Below are 11,884 nucleotides of genomic sequence, written 5' to 3' on the forward strand. Positions count from 1 at the left end.
TCAACAATATCTTGATCAGGGATATTCTTCACAGCAATACATAGGACACAGCGGTCCGATCACACATTAATGGTAAACAAATAGTAGCAATAACTTTTACTCATTAATAAAACACACTAGTTCTAAAGTCTGCCCAGAACTATGGAAGCCTCTTACTTTTTGGTGTGCAGTCCATTAGTTTATCCGGCGGATTTTCCCCGGTGAACAGAACTGAGTTAATCTCTCGCCAGAGATTAACGACCCGTACCGTCCAGGGCAGTGGAGCGGGCACGCGGTTCAGTCGATTTGCAGGAAAAGAAAACGCGTTGTCCTTTTTCCTTGAAACAGGGCAGATTTACCCTTTCTGCAGATTTGGTGAAATACTTGGCTTAGTATTTCCCTCGGATCCTTTTGTATCACGAAAGATACTGACGCCTCACTCAACCAGCGAATGATACGATGTTGATGCTCGAACAGCGCTGAACGATGTGTCTTCTACGGCAAGTTGATTACCACGAAGAACCCTGAGCGATGACTGACGGTGGCTTTTGTCTTTTCTCCGCCGCCTGTTGGCGGCGGGTGGTGCGTTCAGGGAGCCACGGCCAATCAGAGATCCTGATTATGGCCCAGGTGTGACAACTCATTTTTACAGTTCTTAAACCCTCCACCAGTCTGCCGTTTCTTCCTCGTGTTTAAAGGTACATTCGCCATTTTAGGAGAATCCCTTTGTTTAAGAGTTAATGGTTCAGGCTGCAGCTTCCCTTACAGGCCGCTTTTGGCCTGTTGAGGTTACTCTGTTCCCCAGGCTAGTGTCGCCACAACTGTTAGGTCCCAACAACGTACATGGTTATTTTGAAAAATTGAGACGTTTCCCTTCGTTTACACGCAAACGCAGAATTCGCCTCTGAAAACGATTGTTTCTAAAAACTCCGGCCAGAGTGGAGATTTTGGAAAACCTCATTTGCACGTTTGCACGTAAACCAACCCAGTATCACGACAGTTCATGAAACAGTCACGTAATTTAATCTATTGATTCGTGTACACAGACACGTTTTTTGTCGTTTATTTCATGGTGGACAGCACGTTTTTTAAAATAATGTATTTTAATGGGAAGCATCTTTTGTGATCACAGCACGAATACGATAGCGAGTAGTATGAAAGGCCGAAAAGCCGCGTAGGGAGGTTGGTTGGGGTGGTGGATGGGTCAAACAACACCGGAGAGCAGGGATCGTTTCCCGCGTGTCACGTTTCCTTTCCCTGTTCGCCAATCTCCGTGTTCCCGTTACGTGCTGACCACCACGAAATAAACGTGTAAGCGAATCAATAGATTCAAAATTACGTGACCATTTCACGAACTGCCGTGAGACCGTGTTGTGTAAACTGAGACAAACGGAGGTTTAGGCAGCCAACGAGAGGAAGACGAAAGAAAAGAGGAAGTGATTTGTTGCTGTTGTTGCTATTTTCGGGATTCTGATTGGCTATCGTGGGCTTGAGCTTCTCGTTAAAGGTGAATTATACTAGCCGAATCCAAGGTGGCGCGCGCCATCATGACGTCAAAATGACGTAATATCCTGCCGGCGCACCGGCGAGCAGAGGTCGCGCACGGCTCTTTTTTTTCCAGCGGTGCACGACAAAGCGGAAACAGGATGCCTGAATGAGTTTGCCAACAATACCAAGACTCTCAGAGTGACTGCAAGTCTCTCTTGTTAACTTACTGGGTTAAGATGAGGTCTTTTATGGTGAATGAAAGGCTTGATCCCACCAAGTAGCTCATCCAATCAAATCGAAGCATTGACAGCAATGCTGCTGCCAGTTCTGCCGTTGTTTACCTTTTTCTTCTTCTTCTAGTCCGTAGAAAGAGCAACGTCAGTAGCCTTTGCTCATTAGCGCCACCGCTGTTCAGGAGAACACTGCAACTAGTGTTGCGACCACCAGCACGGGTATAAATAGTTACGGCTATTTCATGACGTCACATATGCGCGCGCCAGCTGGGCATGGGGTTACTGTAAAACACGCTTTACACTGCCACCTACAGGTTTGGCATGCTCTTGCTCCCAGCCTCTCTTACAGCCAGGGGCAGGGCCAACCTCAACCAGAAATCAGGAACACCTGACATGAACAGAGAGGAAAAAGAGAGCAGTTTTGGTACACAGGGCGGGGAGCGCGTAACAGTCCCTGGAGCGTTTGGTCTGATTGTCCGGTTGGTTTGGGGAGGAGTGAAAGCTCATCCCAACTCTGGTGCGGATCAAACAAACAAACGGGTCTTGGTTCTCTTCCAAGTGAACTAGAGTTCGGTTCACTTCAGGTGAGAACGCAATCTGACCCAAATACAGATTTACTAGCCTGCAGCTTCAACCTTGCACACAATTTCAGAATTATATATGATTTAATGGATGATAACTTTCAGATCCATGAGCTGTTCTGAGCACACATTGCTGGTCATCTGTGTGACATCATCATCTCTCTCTCCTACTCGCGCTGTCTGTTGTGAGTTTGTTTTTATTCTTCTAGAATATGTATTTTTGTTTGATATTTAAGATGTCTTGTTTGATTATATTGACACAAATGGGATTCCACACTCATGGCTGTAGACTGTCTTGTTTATTCCAAATCCTACATCATTATAATATTGTGTAAATACAGTGTACGTATAATTACAAAGGGCAACTTGTTCACCACAAACCACAAATATTAAAACAGAATAAACACAGTGGAACATACAGAGCTAAAACTCTGTGAGACCAAATTCCCACCAAACACACCTGACCACCTATCAGTTCTAATTTGTTCTACATCAGTGGTAATTATTTCCACTATAGTTCCATCCATAACTAACACAATAACAGAATGTATGACTATTTTTATCATGGGTTTTATACACTTTCTGCAGTAAAACATCCAAAAAGGAAACATCCTGTCAGGTGGGTGGCCCTGGGACAAATCAGTCAACTGGGGGTCCCGGCCTAATTTGTTCAGTTTAGGTGTCCTTGATGTGAAACATTTGGGAACATGATATCAAAGGCCTCAATCTGCATGGAAAAGCAGCACATGATATATATTTCTAACATGTAAGTTTACATTTATTATGTGAGAAATGGATGAAGAAAAATCTATTAACATTTGAGACTAATTCAAACCCACAATGTGAGTTTAAAAGATGTATTTTAGCCTGTGGAGCTGTTAGTTGAACCATGCATCTGCAATGTTAATATAATTATTTTGCTTCAGGTTGAACACATCTTTCTTTTCATAGACCACCTTAAAAAAACAAGACCTGTGGACAAATACATTTAACATATTCTAGAAGCATATTTTGTGGCTTAGAGATATATGGTTTGCTAAATGTGTATGTTAAGTTTTACATTTTCGCAGCAGGAATCTTCTTCAAAAATCTAAAAATCACTCCTTTGATTTGAGGAAGACTCAGGCCGTAAACTAGAGGGTTATTAATGGGGGGGATCATCAAATACTCTAAAGATAAAACAACTGTGATGATTGGATTCATTTTATCAGCCTCAAATCGAGTCAATGACAGCTCACAGAAGAGAGAGAAAGAATAGGTCATGAATGTCACGATGTGAGGCAGGCAGGTCTGTAACGCCTTTCCTCTGAATTCAGACGAGCTTCTCCTGCAAACAAGCAGAATACGTAGATAGGTGTACAGGACAAAGAACAGGGGGATGAAGATGGTTGTCATCGTGAGAAACTGACCTGCTATGTTGTTCAGAGTTGTGTCCACACAGGAGAGCTGAACCACAGGCCAGTTGGAACAGAAAAGCCTGTTCAGTTTATTGCCACACAACGGTAATCTAACAGTAAGATACAGCATGAAACCCATAGCAAATGCAGGGACGAGCACGGCAAAAATCACAAGATGTGTTACCATCTTAAATGTCATTTTACTGTGATAGTGTAAAGGGTGGCAAATAGCAACAAATCTATCGTAGGCCATGATGCCGAGGAGAGACAGCTCAAATGATGCATAGGTGTAAATAACATACATCTGAATGAAACATAATAGACGTGAGATTAAATGAGTGTCAGACAGAATGTCGGTCAGAAACCTGGGGAAGAAGCCGGCTGAGCCGTACAGAGAGTTAAAAGTCAGACAGCAGATAAAAATATACATGGGCTGATGCAGAGACTTCTCCAGACAGATTGTCAGAATAATGACAATGTTAGCAGAGACAACAGTCATGTAGAGCAACAGACACAGACTGAAGAACAGATATCTGAGGGGCCCAAAGTCTGCAAACAGAGTGAACTGAAAATACAAAGGATTCAGGCTGTTGTTGCTCTTCATGTCTGCACAACAGCAGAGCTGGAAGAAGAGATGTGAGTGATGAAGGGAAAGGAGGGTTAAACAGATCAATGTACAGTAAATTAGATTAACGTTTTCTCAGCAAAATGTCCTATTTTATCAGATTAGCAAGACACAAAACATACAATAAGCCTGCATGCATGTAATTTGCATTAACTGCAGATCTCTAACAATTCTGCTTGAAAATATTCAGCACACCGAATACATTTAATTTAGTTAAAAAGACTTGTCCAACAAATAGACATGGGTGGAAAAAGGTCAGTGTCACATGAACTAAATCAACAACCAACTTAACATTTGTCATTGAACAAAAAATTCAGATGAATGACAAAGAGATGTATCCAGGTTAACAAGGCTCACAGAGGATAGAGAATCAAATGTCCTTTTCCACAAGTGAAAACTTTACAATTGCAATAAACTTCTCTCAAAAACTTTCACAATTTATGGAAGTTGTTTACTTGTGACCTATGATAGCTGAGAAAATCAGTTCATACTGTGTATCAGTCAATAGAATAAACAGTGCTATATAGTGTGACTGTAAGTCCTGATGTCTGTCTAGTTAATACAGTCATACAAATATTACAGAAAACAGTCTTTGCATCAGTGTAAGTAAACATAGGTTTTAGAATAATACACAGCACCCTCCCCTGACCTACAGCAGACTGAGGCAGCAGCTGAACTTTTATCCTGTTTTTCTGTCACACTGAGAGCAGCAACCTGTACACACAGGGTCTAAAGGGAGCTACGCTGCGTCAAACACTGACCTGTCTGTGTGTGTGTGTGTGTGTGTGTGTGTGTGTGTGTGTGTGAGTGTTGCATCGATATACCCGAGCCTAGAGTTCCCAGGCCTGACATATTCTTGCTTTTTAACCCCACAATCTCATAGACAACATGCTGCATCGTGAATTGAACTGTTCTAACGCTTGTTACTAAAGGATTCCACTAGAGGGCACACCAGAGAACTCAGACCAGATTTGCATGATGTTAATAAAAAAACAGGGTGGCAAATTCAAGAATGCCACTATATATATATATATATATATATATATATATATATATATATATATATAAACGCCACACGCCGGCGACAACAACGGGACGGACCGCCACACGGGGATGCGGTCCCCGGGCGCAGGGACACAATCCGCGGTCTTTCTGGCACGCAACAAAGGGGACATGAAACGCCACAACAACGGGACGGTTGAGGTTAGGAAAAAAAAGAACTGGGAAAGGAACCGTAAAAAAGAACTGGAAAAGGAACCGTCACATGCTGGATACGCCGACAACAACGGGGCAGGTTGTGGTTAGGAAGAGAATAATGCGGAAAGGAACTGAAACACGCCAGACGCAAACCCCGGTCTCCGTGGTGAAAGTCCTGTATTGTTTGACCTATCCACCACCCCGACCAACCTCCCTACGCAGATTTTTTGCTATTCATACCGTTGTCGTGATGTGATCACGAAATATGCTTCCCTTTTAAATACATTAAATTAAAATTCGTAATCACCACACGAAAAAAAAACGACATATTCGTGTCCTGTTCACGAATCAATACATTCAATAACGTGACCATTTTACGAACTGCCATGAGACTGGGCTGGCCAGTTCATGCAGGAGGAGGCCAATGAAGCCACAGCAGGCAGAAAGGGAGGGGTCATAATAGTTGCTGCTCTCAAAATCCCAAAAGTTTCGCAGCAGGACTCTTCTTCAAAATTCTAAAAATCACTCCTTTAGAAGTAAGCCCTGCTACGCTCTGCAGTGCCCTGCTACGCCCTGCTACATCCTGCTACATCCTGCTACATCCTGCTACACCCTGCCACACCCTGCTACGCTCTGCAGTGCCCTGCTACGCTCTGCAGTGCCCTGCTACGCCCTGCTACATCCTGCTACATCCTGCTACACCCTGCCACACCCTGCTATGCTCTGCAGTGCCCTGCTACATCCTGCTACACCCTGCTATGCCCTGCTACGCCCTGCAACGCCATGAACTACTACAACTATTTCTAATCATAGTTCCATTATCTTTATTCTGACTATTATTGCCACTGTTCATCACACCCCCAACCGGCAACGTCAGACACCGCCTACCAAGAGCCTGGGTCTGCCAAGGTTTCTCCCTAAAAGGAAGTTTTTCCTCGCCACTGTCGCACTAAATGCTTACTCTTGGGGGTATTACTGGAATTGTTGGATCTTTGTAAATTATAGTGTGGTCTAGACCTACTCTATCTGTAAAGTGTCTTGAGATAACTATTGTTATGATTTCATACTATGAATAAAATTGAATTGAAGTTTAATTTAATTTATTTTTTGAGGGGCCCAAGTGCTGCACCAAAACAACTTCCTTCCCCAAACTATTTTGCAGAGCCAGCGTTGCTGCGTCAAAAGCTTAGCCACTCCCACCATGATTGTAATTGGTTTAAAGAAATGCAAATAACCCAGAGCGTTTTTTTCCCTGTCCTAGAATTTATCAGTGGTGTAGCCAGACTTTACTCCACAGCGCTGTGGAAATGGGTCAAGCAATGTCTGACTAGGCTAATGCAACAAAAGCATTTTGGCTAATAATAGGGAAAGATTGTGGTTGTGGGTAGACGGACCTTCAGTTAGCAGCTGATGCTAATTGATTTCAGCCAGGACAAACCCCAGTATTTTATTTTCACTTGATTTTCAGATGACATTTTATGCTTGAGTTTGTTTTACTCTTTCTTAAATTCTTATTTTTGTTTGATATTTACTAACTTTTGTTTGATTTTATTGACACAAATCTGATTCCATACACATAGGCAATCTTGTTTATTTAATATCCTCCATCATTATAATGTTAACATGATTAAAAAAGGGCAACTCATTCACAACAAACCACAAAATAATAGTAAAATGGAATGAACAGTGTAACATACAAGGTAAAATATTGTGAGACCAAATTCCCATCAAACACACCCAAAATCCTATCACTTCAAAGTGGGGTCTGGGGATCAAAAGGGGTCCCTGAGGGGGTTCGATGGGGTCCCAAGCAAAAGGGAGAATAATTATTTTCACTATAATTCTATCCATTAGTTACACCATGACAGAATGTATGACTATTTTAATCATGGATTTCATACACTTATTTTAATAAAATATCCTAAAGGAAAAATCTTGTCAAATGGGGTCCCCTGGTAGCCTAGAAATCTAGACGCACCCTAGCGGCAGCAAATGTAATTTGCAGCCAGGGTCAGTCTAGCAACTCTCCGTTGGCTTGCGAGCTGGAAAAACCAAATGCTGGTCAGGCCAATCACATCGTGTATAGAATCGGTGGGCGGGCTTAACATAAGGACGGCAGAGTTGCGACGGGTCCCTGCTACTTGAAAACAAAGAAGATGGCTGCTGCTGCTGGCGAACAGCGGTCTTTCGAATCGGTTTGGCCGCGACTCTGGAAGACTTGGAGTTAACCACTGCAGTCATTCTTAAAAAAGGAAGATGTGTTCAGAGTTTTGCCGACCGGATACAGCAAAAGTTTATTCTATCAACTAGCATTGCTCCGGTTGGCTATTGCATGCAGCGAGAATATGAAAGACAACCGTTTATCCCGCCCCTCGGATTGAGCCCTGCCAATGGTGAGTTCCCAGACCCAACATCTTGATGTGGGTCTGGCTTGTCAGGCTAGTCCCCTGACCTAATTTGTGTCAGTTTAGGTGTCCTTTATTGTATGTGAAAAAGTTTGGAAACCACTGTTTAAGGTTATATCAATGGCCCAAGTTTTATTGGCCTTCAAAAGGCCTAAAAAAAGCAACGTATAATATTATTTCTAACATGTGCTTTAACATTTAATGTGTGAGAAATAGATGTTTTTGTTTTTTTATTAACAGTTGAGACTAATTCAAACCACCTAGATCGTTTTTCTTCTCCTATCCTAGAATGTATCCGTGGTGTAGCCAGACCTTATTTCGCAGAGCTGTGGAGATATGTCGAGCAATGTGAGACTAGGTTTATGCAACAAAAGCATGTTGGATAAGGTTAGGGAAAGATTGTGGTTGTGGGTTGGCAGACACAACCTTCAGTTAGTGGATGTAGTAACTTGATTTAAGCCAGAGCAATCCCCAGCACTGTACTTTCCCTTGACTTTTGAGATAACGTTTTTTTGCTTGAGTTTGTCTTATTTTTTCAAATTTTTATTTTTGTTTGATATTTCAGATGTTTGATTATATTGACATAAATCTGATTCCATACTCATGGCTGTAGACTGTCTTGTTTATTCAATATCCTATGTAATTATAATCTTGTGTTATTATAATAACAAAGGGAAAATGATTTACAACAAACCACAAATTAATATTAAAACAATAAACACAGTGTAACATACAATGTTAAACTATTGAGACCAGATTCTCACCAAACACACATATAATCCTATCAATTCTAGTTTGTTCTAGATCAGTGTTTCCCTAAGTGGGGGTTCCATGGGGTCCCCAGAAAAAGGGAGAATCATTATTGTCTGTATAATTCTATCCGTATGTAACACAAAAACAAATGTATGACTATCTAGATCATGGATTTCATATACTTTCTATAATAACACATCCAAAAGGAAACAAAAGGTGGGCGGCCCTGGAACAATTTTTTTTCAAATGGTGGTATTTGGCCTAATTTGTATCAGTTTAGGGGTCCTTGAAGTAAAAAACAATTGGGAACCACTTTTCTAGGTTATGATATCAAAGGCACAATATTTATTGAAATAAAATATATGAAATATGCGTGAAAAAGCAGCACATACAGTAGTATATTTTCTAACATGTGCTTTAACATTTATTTGTGAGAAACAGACAAAAGAATATTCTAATAACATTGTAGAAGCCCACAATGTGAGTTTCAAACATATAATTTAACCTGTGAGTTGAACCATGCATATACAACTTGTGCAATGTTGATATCAATGTTGTAGTTCAGGTTGATGACATCTTTTCATTGATTCCCTTAAAAAAATTTGATAGCAAACAAAATCAATGGACAGATACATTAAACATTTTCAGAAGCATATGTTGTGACTTAGAGCTTCATCGTTGCCAAACTTTTACAGCAGGACCCTTCTTCAAAAATCTAAATATCACTCCTTTGATTTGAGGCAGATTCAGGCCGTAAACTAGAGGGTTATTAATGGGGGGGATCATCAAATACTCTAAAGATAAAACAACTGTGATGATTGGATTCATTTTATCAGCCTCAAATCGAGTCAATGACAGCTCACAGAAGAGAGAGAAAGAATAGGTCATGAATGTGACGATGTGAGGCAGGCAGGTCTGTAACGCCTTTCCTCTGAATTCAGACGAGCTTCTCCTGCAAACAATCAGAATACGTAGATAGGTGTACAGGACAAAGAACAGGGGGATGAAGATGGTTGTCATCGTGAGAAACTGAGCTACTATGTTGTTCAGAGTTGTGTCCACACAGGAGAGTAGAACCACAGGCCAGTTGGAACAGAAAAGCCTGTTCAGTTTATTACCACACAATGGTAATCGGTCAGTAAGATACCACATGAAACCCATAGCAAATGCAGGGTAGAGCACGGCAAAAATCACAAGATGTGTTACCATCTTAAATGTCATTTTACTGTGATAGTGTAAAGGCTGGCAAATAGCAACAAATCTATCGTAGGCCATGATGCCGAGGAGAGACAGCTCAAATGATGCATAGGTGTAAATAACATACATCTGAATGAAACATAATGGACGTGAGATTAAATGAGTGTCAGACAGAATGTCAGTCAGAAACCTGGGGAAGAAGCCGGCTGAGCCGTACAGAGAGTTAAAAGACAGACAGCAGATAAAAATATACATGGGCTGATGCAGAGACTTCTCCAGACAGACTGTCAGAATAATGACAATGTTAGCAGAGACAATAGTCATGTAGAGCAACAGACACAGACTGAAGAACAGATATCTGAGGGGCCCAAAGTCTGCAAACAGAGTGAACTGAAAATACAAAGGATTCAGGCTGTTGTTGCTCTTCATGTCTGCACAACAGCAGAGCTGGAAGAAGAGAAAAAAGATTGAGGTACAGTAAATTATATTAAAATATGTGCATCAAAATGTCCTTTTTTAACAGTAGACACAAAACATACAATAAGCCGGCATGCAAACATAGGTTTTAGAATAATACACAGCACCCTCCCCTGACCTACAGCAGACTGAGGCAGCAGCTGAACTTTTATCCTGTTTTTCTGTCACACTGAGAGCAGCAACCTGTACACACAGGGTCTAAAGGGAGCTACGCTGTGTCACACACTGACTACGCTTGTTACTGGAGGATTCCACTAGAGGGCTCACCAGAGAACTCAGACCAGATTTGGGAACCACTTTTCTAGGTTATGATATAAAAGGCACAATATTTATTGACCTTCAATCTACGTAAAAAAAACAGCACATAGTATACTTTCTAACATGTGCTTTAACATTCATTTTTGAGAAATAGACAAAAGAATATTGTATTAACATTGTAGAAACCCACAATGTGAGTTTCAAACATATATTTGAACCTGTTAGTTGAACCATGTACTGCAATGTCAACTGTCTGCGCCAGAGTTGTCGTATACGATAAAAACCAGCATCTTATTGATCATATTGTATCCAGCCTGGAAGTTCAGAGTTTTTCAGGGTCTTTGAACAATAAATCTAAACTGTTACATCCAAGATTGATAGACTTTATGTACATAATTTATGATTTTTTTGCTTGTTTATCACCGCTGATCGCCGCTAGCTCTGATGCTAACCATCCATTTTGTTTCCCATGATGCTCTGGGAGACACTTGTTGATGTCTTGTCAACCAATGGTGGGCTGGTCCGTCAACACATTAGGCCCATATAAGGCCGGGAATACGTCATCCGAGATACTAAGCAAAGATTGTTTTTTGTGAAGAGAGATCACCTGAGGATATAGAACAGAATTAAGATGTGACGAAAGATTGTCTATAACCTTTCTAAACCGTTCTACAGAGAAGAATAGCATTACTGTTTGGAGTTTTGGCAAAAGATTGGGCCTTATTTGAAGAAATGGAAATAGTTTGTCCTTTATATGAGTTATAATGCTCATTATGTTTATTTTTGTCTCCAAATACATAGGAGATTTATTGATAAAATAATAACAATTAGAGATGAAATTCATCACCTCTTGCCCTCAACTTTTAACGGTTGACCTTTAAACGCAGCACCGCGAGAAAGAATGATAAGACCTGACATATACTTGGACTGCTTTTATTCTATATATATTCTTCAACAATTAATGTTAAAGGTCTCTTCAGCTAAGCCATCTACCTGTCTCTTAGACCCCATCCAAACGAGGCTGACTATTATTGCCACTGTTCATCACACCCCCAACCGGCAACGTCAGACACCGCCCACCAAGAGCCTGGGTCTGTCCCAGGTTTCTTCCTAAAAGGGAGTTTTTCCTCGCCACTGTCGTCCTAAATGCTTCCTCTTGGGGGAATTACTGGAATTGTTGGGTCTTTGTAAATTATAGAGTATGGTCTAGACCTACTCTATCTGTAAAGTGTCTTGAGATAACTCTTGTTATGATTAGATACTATAAATAAAATTGAATTGAATTTACTTCTAA

General features: G+C 41.0%; 2 protein-coding genes across 2 annotated transcripts; both read right to left on the reverse strand.

Moving 5' to 3' along the window:
• Positions 1-3,292: 3,292 nt before the first annotated feature.
• On the reverse strand, positions 3,293-4,315 carry LOC116046697 (olfactory receptor 10A3-like). The gene has a single exon (XM_031295094.2). It carries the CDS (start codon positions 4,280-4,282, stop codon positions 3,338-3,340), a length of 945 nt encoding a protein of 314 aa, XP_031150954.1. The 5' UTR covers positions 4,283-4,315; the 3' UTR covers positions 3,293-3,337.
• Positions 4,316-9,330: 5,015 nt separating this feature from the next.
• On the reverse strand, positions 9,331-10,300 carry LOC116046643 (olfactory receptor 10A3-like). The gene has a single exon (XM_031295041.2). The coding sequence runs from the start codon at positions 10,282-10,284 to the stop codon at positions 9,331-9,333; it is 954 nt and encodes a 317-aa protein (XP_031150901.1). The 5' UTR covers positions 10,285-10,300.
• Positions 10,301-11,884: the final 1,584 nt, after the last annotated feature.

The sequence above is a fragment of the Sander lucioperca genome, chromosome 8 (genome assembly GCF_008315115.2).
Source record: "Sander lucioperca isolate FBNREF2018 chromosome 8, SLUC_FBN_1.2, whole genome shotgun sequence".
Classification (NCBI taxonomy): domain Eukaryota; kingdom Metazoa; phylum Chordata; class Actinopteri; order Perciformes; family Percidae; genus Sander; species Sander lucioperca.